Here is a 17,561-nt window from a genome sequence, read left to right on the forward strand (position 1 = left end):
TACTAACATCACTAGGAATCACGAGAGCACCAAAGACTTTTAAATCTGTAGCAAATCCTGTATGTGATGTCAAGAAGAAAACTGTAATTAGAACAAGACAGTTTTATTAGCTGTATAATCTAAAATGAGGAAAACGTTCTTACTATAACTATAAAAGACCAAATCAATCACCGAAATATATATTTTTTGAGACAAGGGACAAAGTTTTATTTATGGAAATTATGGTTTGTTTTTGGTTTTGTTTTCAACAATCTATCTAAAATATCTCCCTTATTGTAAAACTGAGAAAATACAATTTGTTTTAAACTAAAAGCAAACTTTTATCTTGAGGATGGAAACAGCCTTTTAAATTGATCACCTTAAGGGGAAAATGTAAAAGCCCTTTTTCTTTTAAAATTCTTTCTATTTTCTGTGAGGCTTTATTCCTTGCGAAGCTATTCCAGGAGAATGGCCTTTTTGCGTCTCTCCAGGTCAGCGATTCAGCACCTCCACTAAGGCAGGAAACATTAATCACACCCGGTGGACTTGCAGCTGCCACATCTGGAGGCCACCTAGGCTTGCGTCTAGGAGCCCCGGAAATGTTTTTCCTTTAAGTCATCAATTTTACCTCTGAACCTAATAGGTGCCTGAAGACCCAAAGCACTCGGATGCCCTTTTCTTATTTTAAATTTTTTCCCAAATAAAGAATGACTGAGTGATTCTCGAATCTAGGGTGATTTGAACAGTGTTTTGAGTAGATGGAACCATAACCTTGATTTTCCCTATATAATCAGCATCGATAACAGCAGATTTTGACCTTTTAAAGTAAGACTGCTGCAGCCTAGCAGGAGTCCCACTGTAGCCTGAGGCGAGGTCTGTAGACTCCACTAGGAATAGTTTGTGGCCCCGTTTTAGGAGTTCATATGAATCTGGAGGAGGGACCGAGGTCCCAGCCTCCACCACCTCAGGGAAGGGTGAGCTCCTAGCTGCGGCTCCCTAGTCTTGGTACCTGCAATGGGCTGTCCCGCCCACATTTCTTCCCCCTCGCCAAGCAAAAGCGGGCAGGCGGGCTCCACCGCGGAGGCGCACAAGTTTTCCTTGGAGCGCCAGTTGTAGCTCTTGTCCTGGGCTCTCACTCTGGCCCTTGGATGTCCGGTTTTTTTCCCGAATTCCGAGCGCAGGCACAGATTTGAGCCGGATGAATTTCCGGCGCCAAACTTGTCCGGGCCGGCGGCGCTGGCGGCGGGGAGAGCCAGGGCGCGCCAGGGTCATGTCCTGCCCGTTGGGTTTCTGGCGCACATGGTGGCAGCTGGCAGCGCGCGCCAGTGGCCGCAGCCGGACAGGCTGCGGGGACACACAGGCGACTGGGAGGTCCCCTCTGGGTCTGCCTAGAACCCGAGCCCGGGGCTCTCCCTGAACCCCCTTGGCGCCCCTTCCCCCGGCAGTGCCCGCGCCCTTGTCCCGCTTGGGTTCCGGACTTAACTTTAAAGTACAGTTCCCGGCTGAATCCTTTGTGGTTTTAAAACCTCTTCTAGCCACAATCCAGAAAAGAAAAGTAAAGACAGGAACCATGAAAGCAGCAAACATTTTTTTATATATCTATAAACCTGTGTGGTTTTTGAAACTGTTTGTTTCATTTTTAGCTACTAGCAATTTAACATATTTTTTCCTTTTTATCTTCTCTTAAACCCATTTTTGGTAACTGTATTGTTTAAGGTCAGGAGACCTCCATGCCCCGCTCTTTACACCTGATAACTGTCAAATATAACACTCCAGTGCTATTGACCTACCAGTCCACTCCCCCCACCCTGTTGTGCGCACAAATTCTACGGAGTGTCCCCCCACCAACCACCCTCTTTACTGGGGAAGCCACGTTGGGTGCCAGTTGTGGTGCTCGGTGGTCCCTTGGTGGTCCCCGGGAGAAAAAGGCAAGAGGATTTAGAAAGTAAAGACAAGAGAGGACAGCCAGGGTCAGGTGGAGTTACCTCTTGCCTGATGAGCAAGAGGACTGACTTCAGCAGTAGGGGCATTTATTTTATAGACTTGCAAAGTTAGTATCTTGGGGGGACTAATGTTGCCTAGCGACTAAGGACTGTAATTGTCTGGCAGGATGCGTTTTTCAATACTGTGGTAGCTCGACTGCTTGACCCATAACCAGCTTCAGTGGCTCCCAACATTTAAGCAAGTTGATAACTAATCCAGGGGCCTGAGGTGTGGGGTTGTCAACTACAGCTGAAGTGAATTTTAAGTGACTTTTTTTTTTTTTGGTACCAGGAATTGAACTCAGGACCTTGCGCTTGCCAAGCAGGCACTTGTGCCACTGAGCTATCTGCCAAGCAGTGACTTCTCTTAATATGGAGTTAAAAACAGCAAATGGAGTCTCTCTTGCCTTATCACCTCAAGGGATGACAAGTGAGCACATTTTACACGGTCAGCATCACTGAGCTTAAATATGTGAGGCCCCCTTTCAAGTTCACCTGAATAAAACTGTGAAAATATTTTTAAGATAGAGGAGTAAGTGATACTATCTTTGCAGTCTGTGGATTCGTATTTCTTTTCTGAATTAAATCCACTGTGGAAAATGTGTTCCTTAAAATGAATGTGGTCTAAGAGAGAATAGAGTTCTGCTTGGTAATTTTTAAACTCATGTAACAGGTCAAGACACAGGGATGCAGAGAAAAAACAGGAAAAGACGCTGTTCAGCCGGAGTCTAAAACCAAGGCCAGGCAGCGGGCAGTAATTTGAGTTAATGACCATCAGTTGGTCAGGAGGTGAGTGTTGATATTTTGTTTTCCATGTCCCCAGAAGCTGCATAGAGAAGCACACCCATGGGTCTCTGTTTTTTGTTTGCTACTGCTTCCGTTTTTATTTTTTGGGAGAGAATCTATGTAGTTCAGGCTGGGCTTGAACTCATGTGGCCCAGGTTGGTCAGGAATTTGTGGCAAACCTCCTGCCTCAGCCTCCCAGCTACTGGGATTATTAGAGTCCTGCCACCTCAATCAGCTGCCTTGCTTATGATTTAGAATTATTTCTCCAAGTTAAAAGGAGCATGACATAATATTCTTAGAATTAAAGCTGTGATTAGAAATTATACACCAAAGGCAGTTATCCTAAATAGTGACCAACTTAGAGAACTGAGAACTGGTTTTAGTGTTTTTTGTACTTGAAGAGGAGAACCTGGTGGGATGTGCAGAAGCAGCCAGTTTTGAAGTGGCATGAAATAGTTTATTTGTTCATTTAGGACAAGGTCTCACTATGCTGCCCAGGTATCTGTGCTCATGCAGAACAGGACCATCTTTTGTAAGCTGGTCATAAGTGTGGTGGGCGTTCCAGCTACTGGGAAGGCTGAGACAGGAGGATGGCTTGAGCTCCCATGTTGAAGACCAGCCTGTACAAAATAAAAAAATAAACTTAATATGCTGTCTGAGACTGTGTTCCAAGAACTACCAGAAGCTTCACGTTAATCCAAATAATATTACCTGTGCTCGAGACAGACTGGTTTATAAATGAAGAAAAGGAGTACAAAGTTGTATTTTTTAAAAAAACTTTTCCCACTAAAGACATCTAAGGGGCACAAATCTATTCAGAAACAGATTCAGAATCCAGGCCTCTTCAAATCAATTGTTTATCGCTCCCATTGAAACATCTTTCCTACTGTATTATTTTTAGGAATTCATGGTGTATATAAAAAATGCTTCCTGTGTGGTTGGTTGTAAGGACCCAGCAATATGGAATATAAAACAAGGCATCAGATAGGAAACATTTTGGGGATTACTCTGCACTGCTAAGAGGAAAGGAATCTGAAACCCTAACATTAGTTTGAACTATTTTTCCAAAATCACCATCAGGGTCCAAAAGTTCAAGAGAAATACCAGAGCCATGTCACTGTCTCAAAAACAGTTCAAAATCCCTAACAGGCATCCAGGAATATTCACAAAGCAACCATGTGGAGGCCACACCCACCCATTGTCCCCTGTTGCTGTTATCACCAGCACTGTCCAGTGATATTATCGTGGGTTCTTCTGGAGTGTTCTATTTCTTTGGGGAAAGGACAATTTGCCAAGCTCTGCATGAAAAGATTCTTTAAAAGGCTTTAAAGGGAAAAGTATTGAGCTGGAGCAGATCATACAAAGGATTCCACATCCTTCAAAGTATTTTCCTCCTCGCAATGTATCTCCTGGATAAATGACTACACACAGGCCACGCTGCATATTAAGATTCATTTATGCAGTTCATACTAAAACAACTGAGCATTGCCCGTGTGCTTGACACCATGTTGAGAACTTGTCACTGTCACCATCTAGCAAGGGTCCTTGTGTCAGTGATGATGGAAATGAAAAACTGAGACAAAGCATATACTGACAGGCAAAAACGTTCACTGGACAATTTATTACAGAAAAGAAGCAATGCTGGCTGTCCCATAAGCCACACCAGGGAAGAGAAGGGGACATTACCTCCTTCTCAATTTGCAAGGCCTCAAAGGAATGGCGTTAGCTACTCAACTTTTCTCCAAAGGGTCAGGAATCTCTGGACAAGATGTAGTTTAGTTCTTGTAGAGGCACGGAGGGTCCGGTCCCCCAAAGTGCTTACAGGGGTGTTCTGTTCCACAGGAGTGGGTATTTTATTATGCAGCGAAGTTACAATGAAGAGACCATGCAGTTAGGGTCATTTCTTGGTCAGATCCACCCCATCTGTGTTTGTACCCATCTCACCCAGTCTTCCCATGGGCCACCTCATCTCTCTGGGACCACAGAGGCCTGCTGGCATATTTCCCACCTCGTATCCCCCAAAGCTCTAACTGCCTGCTTGTCCACTCCTGGGCTAGGACTTCTACGAGCTGCCCTTCCCTCTGCCTGCTGCCCCATTCTCAGCATCAAGTTGAAGGCCTGAGGGTGCACCGAGGGGGCCACAGGCTGAGGCACAGCTGGGCTTGGAGGAGCCCAGAGAGCTGAGCCCCATCTGTGCAGGCAGGGGCGTCGAGGTAGATGGCAGGCACGGGTGCAGGAGGAGGACACACTGGAGTCTGTACCAGAGGGGGGACTTGTCAGAAATGACGAAAGACGTAACTCCACAATCATCATGAATTTGGAACTGTATGTTCAAATGTGGATTCTGTATACATTTTAGACCAAAAACCACTCTGTTCTTCCAGTTCTTTTCCTTGTCCTCAAAGCGCAAGCACTCTCTACCAAACGATGCATGTTCCTCCAAGACTCCCTGTGCATCTATGAGCACTGCGTGGCTGATGTGTTTATTTCAGGGGAAGTGAGGAGAAACCTGGGTAAGCAGGGGAGTGTGTCCATGCGGGTCACACAGCGCTGGTAGCAGAAAACAAACCTGGCAGCTTTGAGGATGACCCTCTGGATTCCTGCAAAGTGCTACCTCCAAACAAACCTCCATGCTGATAATTCTGCTGGTGTCCATAGGAAAAGCACTTGAGGCTAGAGGTGTAGCTCAGGGATGGGGAGCTCGCCTAGCAAGTGCAAGGCCCTTCCTCATACCCAGTACCACATACTACACCAGCAACAGAGTTCTCCAGTTGTCTAGCCCAGGTTGGTCAACTGTTTGCCAGCTTGCTGACATGGAAATTTGGGGCCACATCATTCTTTGCCTGGGCCTGTGCTGTGCACTGTGGGTTACTGGGCAGCAGCCCTGGCCTTGTGCACGAGACACCAGGAGAAAGCTGGTGTTTGTGACAACCAACAATGTCCCCAGTCGGTGGGAAATGTCCCCAGGCGGTGGGAAATGCCCCCAGAGGGGCACAATCACCCAGGGTGAGAACACTTGTCCAGCGGTTTTATTACACCAGACAGGCATGGTGACCAGAGCCAGACAGAACAGAAAAATTGCCTCACATGGCCCCAGGGGACACATAAGGAGCACACACAAAAAATGAAACTTTTCACCAGAAACTTACAGAAGTTCCCGGACCAGACTAGGGTTTAAGTGTCAGGTGAGAGAGACAAGGAAGACTGTTGCTGTCTAGGTCCCAGTCCAAACCCACTGCCTTCCTCCTCCAGGAAGCTGGGAGAAACAGACCTCCCACTGGTGTCCAGGGAGGCCTGGGTAGACCGTCCGCGCCTCCCAAATATTACCTGCAATACGTGGTGTATCTGCTCTCTCTCTAGAACACTTTCACCCAAGTATTGAAGAAGCCGAAGCCCTGGAAAAGTGAAGGACTCTTTCCCTAAAGCATGATCCAGCCCCTCACTGGTACATAATTTTGTACCTCTCATTAGTACATAATTTTGTATGTAAGAGAAAGCAGAATGGCGATGCCCAGGCCTGCAGGGAGCAACAAATGGGGGCTCCTTCTTTAGCAGACAGTTTCCTTTTGGGGCAATGAAAACTTTTTGGAATTGGATAAAGGTGGTGGTTGCACAATACACTGAAAGCACTGTTTAAGATGGCTAACTTTGTTACGTGAATGTCAAAAACAGAAAGAGTCCAATAAAGTTCGTGATATCTGACCATTCAAAACAGTTAGAGCTTGTACAGGATAAGTAATTGATTACTGAAGTTTAAGTGACACACAGATTGGTGAGATGGAATTTTAATCCTGGAGACTTCAAGGTCTAGGTGAGGGACTTCCTAAGAGGACAGAAGATTAATAAATAAAGCCAACACTACAAACAGCTGCAATTTAAGTTCAAAGATGCACATTAAATTCTGGAGAAAAGCAAAATTTCCTTGAAGAAGATGCCATCTGAAATGAATTCTCAGTGCTGAATGGAATTTAACTGCTAGAGTTGGAGATGGAGAAATCAAATCACATGTCATGACATGTCACATAAACTTGTCATCGCTACAAGCCTGAAGAGATTAAATAGTGCACCCTGCTGCCACAACAGCTGTGTGAGCTGGACACAGACCATCAAAGCAGCTGTTGAAGAAGCCCGACTCTGTCCCGGGCCGAATGCAGTGTTCTGCACAGACCTGGTGAACAGCAAATGTCCAATATCGTATAATTCAAATGTGCATTTCTTTAAAAAGTCCAGGCAGCAGGAAAACTGTCCCAGGAGTAGTAATACCCAGCGGCGTGGACTGCTATTCAGAAGGTGTGGTTAAGGCACCTCTGTGATAGGGTTGGAGGTTCTAGGAGGCGCACTGAGTACAAGAAGCAGCTCGCATAGTGAGTGCCAGACATGTTTGTGACCCTCCCGGAAAGCTGCAGGCTCCACTCCAGGACCTACTGCGCACCCTGGATTCAACATGGCAGTCTGCTGTCCCGAGATCTTGGGCAATTGGCACCACTGAGTGGCAGGGCGGGGACAGAGGAGCACGGGCATGGTGCGCTACGATGATGAGTAGTCGGGTGTGTGCCAATTTGCCCTTAGGCAGCACTTGGCTTTTCTGATGGGCAAACTTCATGGAGTTTGGATGGGGTTTGGGGACACAGGGAGAAGTGCTTGCATGCACAGGGAGCGCACCCCTCACGGAGACGAGAACCTGCCACAGAACAGCAGGCTGTTGGTGCTGTTGTGCCTGATGAAGAACAGGAAGGGGTGGTCAGCACGGAACACCGGCAAACACCTCGCACAACACAGTTCAATCTCACAAGCTGATGCTGCCGCAGCCTCTGTGCCTTCCTCGTTGACCTCCACCACACTCTTGTGCACGAACTTGGACACACACAGGTCGCTGTCGGCCAACATCCCGGACAGGTCGGCCTTGCCAGGGTGAAAGGCGTCCACCACGCCCAGACCCTGCAGCACAGAGCCCATGTCGTAATCCTCTTGCAGTTTAAATCTCGGGAGGAAAACTTCCACTTCAGTTCTCCTCATGTGCTCTGGACTGGTCCAGCTTTGGAATTTCTCAAACGTGAGGGATTTCTCCACCTGAAAGACCGGGAAGAGCATTTTCCATTCGGACCTCTGTGCCCATCCACAGCGGTCCCTCCCAGGGGCAGCCCATCCTCCTCTGGCCAGCAGATGGTGCCCACTGTCACACACTGTCCCTGCAGCTGCCTGGGAGCTTGTGAGGACCTGGACTGTTGTGTAGAAGTTGCTACAACGTCATCCCAGGTATGCCTTCCTTAGGTAGGAGACAGGGGTCCTCCTCTTTCCCACCACTGCGGACTAGTGTCTCTGCCAGGTGGCTGCCCTTTGTGGGGATTTGGGCTTTCTGAGGTTTTTGTTTTTCTCGATGAGCCTTAGTTCAGAGCGGACAAAGCATTGCTGGTGAGCAGGAACAAAGGGTTGTGGCTGTGAGCCACCGGGGCAGGGTCTGAGGCTGTAGGGAAACGGGTCTGTCCTCAGGGAAAGAACAGCGTGAAGGCCTCATTGGGCTTTCTAGCTAATCCTGACTAGAGAGAGTTAAAGATTCATAGAGGAAGTCCCTTGGACACAGTTACAAGGACAAGAAATTATAAAGAAGAAAAAGCAGATATAAAAGACACAGACAGAACAAATGGCATCGGGATTGACACCAGAGGCAGAGCACAGAGAGGCCAGGCACACAGAGCCAACACAGTGTCCTCCTGGCCCAGCGTAGTGCACAGGAGGAGAGCGGAGGTGGGGGCAATGGGAGAGGGGTTTGAGGGAGAACTCCTGCTCAGAGGGTACAGTATGTCCCCGCACCTATGCGTGTGCACAGGTATTTTCTCCACTGTACGGTCGCTGTGTCACTACAACAGATACACACATCACCCACTAACTCGAAGCTGACCTTCTAGAAAGCCCCTCCCCACCAACCACCTGCTCTTCCCTGAGATAAGGACCTGGAAGGACAAAGGGACACAAAGAAGTCAGACCAGGTACACTAAGGAATGTCCACATAGGTTTCCATGCCTCCTTAGTCCAAGGACAGCTCAGGGAGCCAATCAAATTGTGACAAGTTCCAGGGGGTCATGAGGGCCCCCCAAAACATCATGAAAGAAGCCAGGGACAAAGGCCACAGGCTTCAATCTTTCCAGGTCGCCTGTCCTGTCTGGGGCAGCTGCCTATCTTCTGCTTTTTCCTCCTAACAAATGCAGTGTCATCCTCTCTTCAGCTCTGTCCCTCTAGCTCATTCCTGCTGCTGAGTTTAGCATCCCGGTAGCTGCTCATCCCAGGGGAGCTCACTGCTGAGCACAATAAGGTGGGACTCTGAGTGGCTTTCAGTAGAGAGGAGGACAGACTGATGGCCCAGGGCAGGAGTGTGTGCCAGTGCAGTTCTAGTGGGAAAGGACACAGGGATGTCAGCAGATGATCTTGGAAGGATGAGAAACACACACACACAGGCCCCTGTCTCACCGTGCTGAGGTCCACGCCCTCGTCCGGGAGCAGCACAACCATACTCAGCTCCTGGCCCTTGTAGGGGAGCTCCAGCACCTGGGCCTGCACCTCGCTCACGTGGGCCAAAGGAAACGTGGCTTCCTGGAACATCATCTGCACCGGCCTCTGCTCCTTCTGAAGGGGTGAGCAGAGAGGCACGCATGTCACAGGGATTCTCCATGGAGCAAGAAAATTCTCCAAAGATGCTGTCTGAGTGCTCTAGCACCCATGATGGAAATGGTGTTTGTGCTTCAGGTAACCCCTGGGGAAACCTCATCCAGCACCTCCCACAGGCATGAAAAGCCATGGAGTGCGGACAGAGGCAGGAGCACCTGGGGAAGACGTCCAGGCCAGCAAAATAAAACAGGAAGCCCCAAATTTTCCAGGTACTACAGTTTGGCTCTAAGGTGCCCCAGAGTCACATCTGGACAAATAAATGCATCATTATGTAAAGTGCACCTTATTGTGAAGTGGAGGGGTACTAGAACATGTACACACATCCTAAGCAGTTTACTGTTTTTCAAGGGATTATAAGGCCTGTGAAATTATGTTACCTCTGCTTCCATTGAAGTTAAAAATGTCAAGACTTAGGTCACTGCCACTTTGTTTTAATATTTGTAGTTTTCAAATATTCCATTAATAATTTTTAACTTAAATAAACAATGAAATGAATTTTTGTATTAATCTAAAAATTACTTCAACAATATGTGTTTTCACACTTTTCTTGACTCTGCCAGGTGCCCCAAAAGTGTAACACATTTCACAAAATTGTAACACATTTTTTTTGGTTTCTGTCTAGGGCAGCTATTATGTAAAGGAAAATCTTCAGTTTCCAGACTAAGCCTGCAGCAGTAGATGCAGCAGAAATTATCAGACAGGAACAACGGTCCTTTATGCAAAAACTTATAAGCAGGAAATATTCTTTCCTCCTATAATTTTGTTCTACTGAGTTTAAAAATCAATTCAGAAATACATTGTTTCAAAGAATTTTGAATAACTTACACCTTTACAAAGGTAAATTCTCTTACTCCATTTCTTATGAAACAAATTTGTTGAAAGCTTCTCCCTACCTGGTTTATTTTGAAAGGCATTGTCCTTGTGCTCCACTCTTCAAAGGGTTCCTCCCAGCTTCCTTTGAAGTAGACAGCGTTAATGAGAACCAGCCTGCAGTCCTCTTCAAGTGAATCCTTTGCCAACAACTCCTCAATTTTGCCTTTTGGGGAAAGCAGAGACTACATTCAGTGGCTCCTTATAAACACACGATGGACAGACTCTAGGGCTGCATCCTGGCAGACTTGAACATGATGATTTCAAACTAGCTGAGTTAGGATGTTATGAATTAAACAGTCAGAAACAACTCCGAGGAGTGGTGTTCCTGCACACGGACACTTGGGGAGCATCCACCAAATGGAGGAGGTGACAGGCTTCTGAGTCACTCTAGGAGAGCAGCTGATGAGAAAGAAAGGGCAGCTTGGAGGTCCAGCAAGCAGGACAGGAGAGATCCACTGGGCAGCACTGCGGTCCCTCAGGGGTTAAATGCAGTGTGAGGTCTAAGGCTCCGTGCTCACACCCACAGCTCACACTGGGCAGCGAGGAGTCAGTGTGAGGGGCGGCCAGAACAGGGCCAAAGGGAGGAAGTGGCTGATGGGCACATGAGGGGCTTCTGGGAGCCCAGGGGAGAGAGATCACTGTTGGATCCTCTAAACAGAGGCTGATTACAGCTGAGCTCTGCTGGTGATGGCTTGGACGTAGAATGTCCCCACAAAGCCTCAGGAGTTCAAGGTGGGGGTCTGGAAGATGACTGGCCATGGGTTGCTCTAGCTGACCAGGTCTGAGCAGGTAAGGCCATGGTGGAGGTGAGTCACTAGGACAGGAGCTGCACCATGTAAAGGCCATTCCTGTCCTGAGCTCTTCCCTTCTGTCTGCTTCCTGGACACCGTGAGGTGAGCAGTGTCCCCCAGGGAGGACTCTCCCCCCACCCACTGCTGCCCTGGGCTCCACCACCCATGAGGCAACTTCGGAAACTGCAAGCCAAAATGAACCTCTCCCTCCTCAAGCTGTGGGTGTTGGGCCTGTTGGAGCAGTGAGGAGAGAGTGACTGAGACAGTGATCAGGAACGTCCGTGCATCCCCGTCCTCCTCACGGGGGGGGGCACCTGACATGTGAACACTTCAGGTCAGTGAAAGTGGGTTCTGATTAAACGCTAAACTGAAATCGGGCCTAGGAGTTCCTTCTGACGTTCAGAGCCGACTCTGCGGTCCTGGGAGAAGAGCCAAAGGGAATCTCCGTTATTCAAACCCTGAGCACCAAAGCAGAACAGCTGTGAGCCCACTGATGTTCAAAAGCACTTGGAGTCCTGGCAGTGAACTTCAGTCTAACCACGGGAGAGGCTGCTAGAGTCGGGCAGGATGGGAGGGAATGGGGAAGAAGGCAGGGAGGGGGAGCAGAAGAGGGAAGCAGAGAAGAGACAGGGAGGAGGGGACAGGAGGAGAGGCGGGGACAGGGAGGAGCAGAAGGAAGTAGTAATGCTGACCTTCAGTCTTTCTGGACACCCAAGCATTGATGTGTTTCCTGGATCTCTCAGCATCTTTGGTAAAGGACAGCTGCTCCAGCTTGGCCTGGTAGAACTGCAGACAGGACTCCTGAAATGACTGTGGACAGAGACACAAAGGGTGAGGCCATGGCCCTGCACAAAAGGTCAGCACGCTGCTGAGCATTCTGAGTACTACCTGGTCCTTTGACAACATATACATGGCACATGTGGCTGTTAGTAAAGGTCACACTGAGTCTACAAGATGTCAAATACCAGATTCTAGGTGGGGATGTGCTGAGTCTGGACTAACTGGACATGAATGAAAGAACTCAAGAGAGCCTCACACAGGAAATCACACAAGGCATCCTTAGAGCGCTGCCGTCATTTGAAAAGGCAAGCTTCCCCGTCAGTTCCCAAGTTCTCTGGCGTCCTCCCCCTGGGCTCTGGGCCACCAGGTATTTTAAATTAACTTTTCGTGTTCTGTAAACTGAACTCACGGAGAGGAACTGGCAGCTCTCTTCTCCAAAGAGCCCGTTGGCTATGCTGAGGGTGAACGGAGCACCTGGCCTGTGCACTTGGGTGAGAAGCGACTGGAAGCCCTGGTGGATGTCATTCTCGGTGTTTAACGCCAGCGCCTGTGAAGAAAGTTAACGCACATTGTCAGTAGTGTCCTCTGGTCTCGCAAAGCCTTTACAAAAAACTCTTTTTTCAAGTACTCCATGAAATGATCCTTGAAGAACTTGATTTTCTTCCCTTTTTTTGAGCTAGGATCTCAATGTGTAGGCAGATCGGCCTCAATTTCATGGCGATCCTGGTGCCTAAGCCTCCTGAGAGCTGGGATTCCTGGCATGGAACACATCACCCAGCGAGTCTGCTTTGCTTTGGTTGAGCAGAGCGTCCTACAGAGGAGCCACGGGTGGGGTGACGGACAGATCGGAGAGGGGCAGGAAATGGGGTCAACGCTGTGGTTCTTCTGCCTGCTCTAGATTCAAGGGCAGTAAGGGAAAATGAAAAGGGCCAGAGAGGCTCAGAACAGAGCTGTTATAAAGCCTGCATCCCCTGCTGGGCAGGAATACGCCAGACAGGGAAGAAAATTATCTTCAAAACTTATTTCAAAAAGAAATAAATGGTTAAAAACACCAAAACTGCAAGGAAATATGCAGGAATAGAACCACAGTGGGACTCTTCAAAGGAAGTAAGGGTATAAGAGAAGCAACAGGATTAACAGATCTAAAACAGAGTTCTTAAAATTGTATCCTACAGAGATTATTTATTACATATATTTTAAGTGTTACTTTAATATTTTAAAAATATATATTAAGCTATAGAAAAAGCTCAATTGATTCTGAAATCCAAACATTATAAGATTACAGCTCAGCACGGTAGTGCAGGCCTGTAATCCCAGCAATCTGGGAAGCTGAGGTAGGAAGACTACAAGTTTGAGCTCAGTCTGGGCAATTTAGGGACTGAGCAAGATTGTCACAAAATAAAAAAGGGCTGAGAATGTTGCTCAATGGGAAGATCTTGAGTTGTATTTCATAGTACGGAAAAAATAAATTATACAGGTTTTAAGCTCTGACATGAATGTAGTATAGGAGAAATCAAAACTACTAATAATACATCAATAAGATGGAAATGACCATCTTATGTAAATATTAAAAACACTTCTCTATGCCTGGAATGGTGGCAGACAGCTATAATCTCAGCACTCTGAAAGGATGAGGCAGGAGGATCTAAAGTTCCTGCCCACCCTGGCAAACCAGGTAATCTAGGAAGATTTTCAAACAATTTTTAAAGGGCTTGAAATGAACAGTTTTTAACAGGGCTGACTCAGTGTGAAGGCTCTATGTTCATTTTGGAGTAGTTAAAGAAAAAGAACTCTTTTCTAAGTACATAACTCTTGCACCTCACAATCACAGTGCTACTCTATTCTACGTAAATTATGGTTCCAAGCATACACCTGTAGTTACTCTGAATCAAACATTATGCAATTAATACTATAGGTATCAAAACATCAGTTGTTCCATATATATATTTGATTCTTAAGCTTTCGTGTATAAGTTAAAAATGTATTTAGAGTTTTTAAAACCTAGAAAAAAGAAGATATAACTCTAGTCATGAACATGAAAAAATAGGTAACGGAAAACTGCTTCTTAAAAGAGTTAGGTGATCTTTCAAAGAATTTTTTGTAACATTCAACAATTTTCTTACTGAAGACACTGTAGCTGCCGGACAAGTGGGAAGAGGCTCCCTCACAGAGATCCTCAGGGAGCTCAGAGCCTAGAGGACCCTAAGAACCACCAGTAGGAATTGCCCCCTGGGCATCTGCTACACAGCCTCCCACAGTGAGCAGGGAACAGGGGAAAAAGAGCTCTCATTACTGAGAGGGTCCTCCGGGGAGTGCGGGTCACACTGAGACCCACATGACGGAGCAGAGCACGCCCTGTGCAGAGCTCCACGCAGGGCCAGCAGGTGCCAGGGAGCGGCCTTCTGGGTTTTTCTCAACACCTGTCTCCTGCCGGCCTTGTGATCCCCTAGGACAAGGACTGGCCTAAGATCTTTCCTATGAGCCCTGAACGACTCGCCCATGGCTCACATTGGAGCTTCGTGGGTCCCTAGAGCAATCAAGTCCTCCTTTCTGGCCTGGTCCAATCCTGTTCTGTTTGTCCCCTCCCTGAGATAGCAGGGTATCAGTGATAATTACAGCTGCAAAGTCTTGTGCTCCAAAAGGAAACAGGTCTCAGGGACTTATGTTTCAAATAATTCCAGCATCCTTTTCTTTCCTTACCCCTCTGTGGTGCTGGGGATCAAACAGGAGGCAGTGCTCACCACAGCACCACTCCAGCCTCAGCTCATTTCCTCAACAAAGTGCCAGGCAAAATTTCGTGTATTTTCTGGGTTATTATTTGGGGAAGATCCCCAGTCTCTCCACAACCGCAACAAAAAACAAAAACCTCCTGTCATGGAAGGAGATGGGGAGAAGCCAGCATACCTGGACCATCTGGGCCGCCGTGCTGCCCTTGGCTCCCAGAAGGACCATGGCCAAGACCGAGGAGACGCTCAAGGGAGAGTAGAAGACATTGCGTGCAGGGTCCTCCTGACCGAGAAGCTTTAAAAGGCGGATGGCAAAGGTGCCATTGGCTTCCGACAGCGTGTTCATGGTGCAGTCTAGAGGCAAAGACCAGAGGGCCACGTCATGCAACTCACCCCACTGTCAACTGCCCAGAGTTCCGGTCTCCTGGACAGTGTGCTTTTGGTTTCCATCGCAAAGCTTCCTAATATTTTAAGCTGGACCAAAAAAAATGCATTCACTGCCACTCTGTTTCCAAACCTATGCCCAGATTGCAGGGGAATTAGTCAAGTGTGATGGGGGCAGCAGCCCAGAGCAGCCTGCGGGCCTCAGAGAAACCACAGACACTCTCATCTGCACAAGCACACAGGCAGATGCGAGGGCGGGAACTCACACAGGACAGGGCTGGGCCAGATCAACTCTGCTCCTTCCGCATAACGACCACCTCCTCCCTTCCAGGAGCAGGACTGAGTCAGGGGTGAAGAGGAGGAAGAAGGGGTGGGGGAAGAGGAGGCACAGAGAGGAGACCCAGAGTGAGGAGCAGGGAGGACCTCTAGCCCGGCCTCAGCATCCCTCCTGTGCTTATTCTCGCCTCTGTGTGTGGAGAATCCTTGTGTGATTTTCAGCTGTGCACCAGGCTCTGAATGCACACAGATGGGAGCTGCTGCCTGAGGCAGGCTGAGGTCCAATCCGCTGTGAGGCCAGAGCCTTCTGCTGCAGGGACAGCTCAGGGTCCGGCCACCTGAGGGCGCCAGGCTGCTGTCTCTCCTGCCCTGCAGCCTGTGTCCCTGAGGGTGGGCTGCCTGCATCCAGCTCAGAGTTCCTCCTCATCCTGCCCTGTTCTGGAAATCATGTGACCGAAACCCTGGACTCAGGGAGAGAACACTGTTGTTTCTCCTGTGTTTGCTTTCACTTTCCCTAAGGAACTGAGGTTTCCCTCAGAAACTGGGGGCGCGCCCCTCCCTGTTCCCAGCTCACCTGGGGGACCTCCCTGGGCCTTCCCTTCAGCGCTCTTTCCCCACCCATTCCCAAGGCCTGCTTCTTCCCCTCCCCCAATCTCTCCACCTCACACTCAGACCCAGGGTCTCATAAACCACCCAAGCTCCTCCCCAGACCCCTTGTGTCCCTGCTACTCTGGTCCCTGTGTCCCCTGCCTGTCCTCACCACCATGCAAATCAGCGCAGCTCCCTGCACACCACTGCTCTACTTCAGGGCTGACCCCGCCCATTCCCTACTCCTGCAGCCCCCTCCGCCCATCCTGGTCCCTCACAGTGGCCCCTGCGCCCTGGCCTGGGCGCTCCCATCTCATCCCGCATCTCAGGGCCGCCCAGGCCGCCGCCCTCCCCTCCCTCCCTCTTTCCTGGCCGAAGCCGCCCTCCCTGCTGCGTGCAGCCTCTCCCAGGGACTGCGCCCCTCCTGTAGGATGTGGGGACAGGAACTGATTCCCACAGGGGACGCAGGATCTGGAGAAAGAAGGCTTCTGTGCCTGGGGACGTGTGGCAGGAAAGATGGGATGGGTAGGGGCACCGAGTGCAGAGACTGGGACTGGACCAGAACTTGGACGGACAGGAGCCACCAGGGCGGTGCTGCTGCAGGGAAGACGGGGCAAGCGAAGCGGCCAGAGCAGCCCAGGGAGCAGGACCGCCTGCACAGTCAGCTTCCCAGCTGCAGGCGCCGCCGGGCTGCACCGCGTCTCTCCGCGCCCGCTCTGAACGCAGGTGGGGAACCTGGTCAGTTGCCACCCAACCCGCCACACCCCGGCCTCACCTTTCCACCGTGCGCCGCCCCACGGGAGCCTGGACCCCACCGACGGGTCTCAGGACTGCAGGCTGCTGCCTGGGGATGGGCGGGACACAAGGGCTTTTGTAGCTCTGGCAACGTGGGCGCTTCCGGCCACGGGGGTGGGGGCTGTCCTGTCCTGTCTGAGCCTGTCCTTCTGTCTCTGCCTCCTGCCCATCCAAGTGTCCCCCCAGGGGCCCCCGCGTTGCAGAGTAGCTGCTGACGTCCTTGTTGCAACAGCGGAGTCCAAGCCTTGCTCTGGAAAGATTTAAATTGTGAAAGTGAAAGTAGATCAGGGAGACGCTGAACCAGTACCGGGTGTGGGGGTGTAGTATGCTTGGTATCCAGCACAGCGGGAGGATCAGGCAGGTGGATGGTGACTAGGAGCCCAGCCTGGTGAATTTAAGAGGAATTTGTCTCAAAATTTTAAAAAAGGGTTGGGGGCTGAGGGAGTAGGAAGGTCCTGGGTTCAATCCCCACTACAGCCCCTACAAAAACCAAACAATAAACAGAACCCAGAGGAGAGAAGACAGCTAGGAGCCCGGGCTCCCCTAATGCCAGGAAGCCAAAGGGGAATGAGGAGCTCAGACTTGCCTGGGGAGGTCGGTCCCCTTTTACACAAGGAGCCCTGGAGACGAAGTCAAAGTGTTTGCCCAGTGCGGCGCCCACACACTTGGGCTGGTTCTTGCCCAGGACCCACACAGAGCCCGGGTCCCAGCTCCTAGGAGCCCAGCCTCCTCTAACCCGGGCCTGGGCCGGCGGGCTGCTGCGTGTGTCCTGCTCTTCCAGCCTGGACAGACACTGAGAGGAACCAGCCCAGGACGGTGACTTTGTCCTCAGTCAGCGGGCACAGGGTCGTGGATCGTGTCCAGAGTGAGTTCCAAGAGGCACCAGAGAGCCACGTGGTCCCTACCCGCTGTGCTACAGCGCATTCTCAGGCCCAAGG

General features: G+C 49.6%; 2 protein-coding genes across 7 annotated transcripts in view; one reads left to right on the forward strand and one right to left on the reverse strand.

The window, feature by feature from the left end:
• The window catches only part of LOC102022684 (serpin B9-like), a 39,142-nt gene extending 22,126 nt beyond the window's left edge, over positions 1 to 17,016 (reverse strand). Inside the window, exons 1-7 of one of the 4 annotated variants that reach the window (XM_005398928.2) lie at positions 16,604 to 17,016; positions 14,759 to 14,934; positions 12,264 to 12,401; positions 11,767 to 11,884; positions 10,304 to 10,446; positions 9,213 to 9,368; positions 6,517 to 7,817 (exon numbers count right to left, since the gene is read on the reverse strand). In XM_005398928.2, coding sequence (XP_005398985.1) covers positions 7,413 to 7,817; positions 9,213 to 9,368; positions 10,304 to 10,446; positions 11,767 to 11,884; positions 12,264 to 12,401; positions 14,759 to 14,926 — 1,128 coding nt within the window. In that variant the 5' untranslated portion in view covers positions 14,927 to 14,934; positions 16,604 to 17,016 and the 3' untranslated portion in view covers positions 6,517 to 7,412. Of the gene's footprint in view, positions 1 to 6,516; positions 7,818 to 9,212; positions 9,369 to 10,303; positions 10,447 to 11,766; positions 11,885 to 12,263; positions 12,402 to 14,758; positions 14,935 to 15,230; positions 15,550 to 16,000; positions 16,141 to 16,603 lie in introns of those variants that run through there. The other 3 variants (XM_013521827.1, XM_013521824.1, XM_013521825.1) reach the window with 3 other exon arrangements.
• Positions 16,151 to 17,561, forward strand: part of LOC102023243 (serpin B9-like) — a 30,224-nt gene continuing 28,813 nt past the window's right edge. For 2 of the 3 annotated variants that reach the window (XM_005398919.2, XM_005398922.2), the window contains exon 1: positions 16,151 to 16,554. In XM_005398919.2, the coding sequence (XP_005398976.2) occupies positions 16,260 to 16,554 (295 nt within the window). In that variant the 5' untranslated portion in view covers positions 16,151 to 16,259. The remainder of the gene's footprint in view (positions 16,555 to 17,561) is intronic. The other variant, XM_005398927.2, reaches the window with a different exon arrangement.

This window comes from Chinchilla lanigera, unplaced genomic scaffold (assembly GCF_000276665.1).
Source record: "Chinchilla lanigera isolate Chin_1 unplaced genomic scaffold, ChiLan1.0 scaffold00064, whole genome shotgun sequence".
NCBI lineage: Eukaryota > Metazoa > Chordata > Mammalia > Rodentia > Chinchillidae > Chinchilla > Chinchilla lanigera.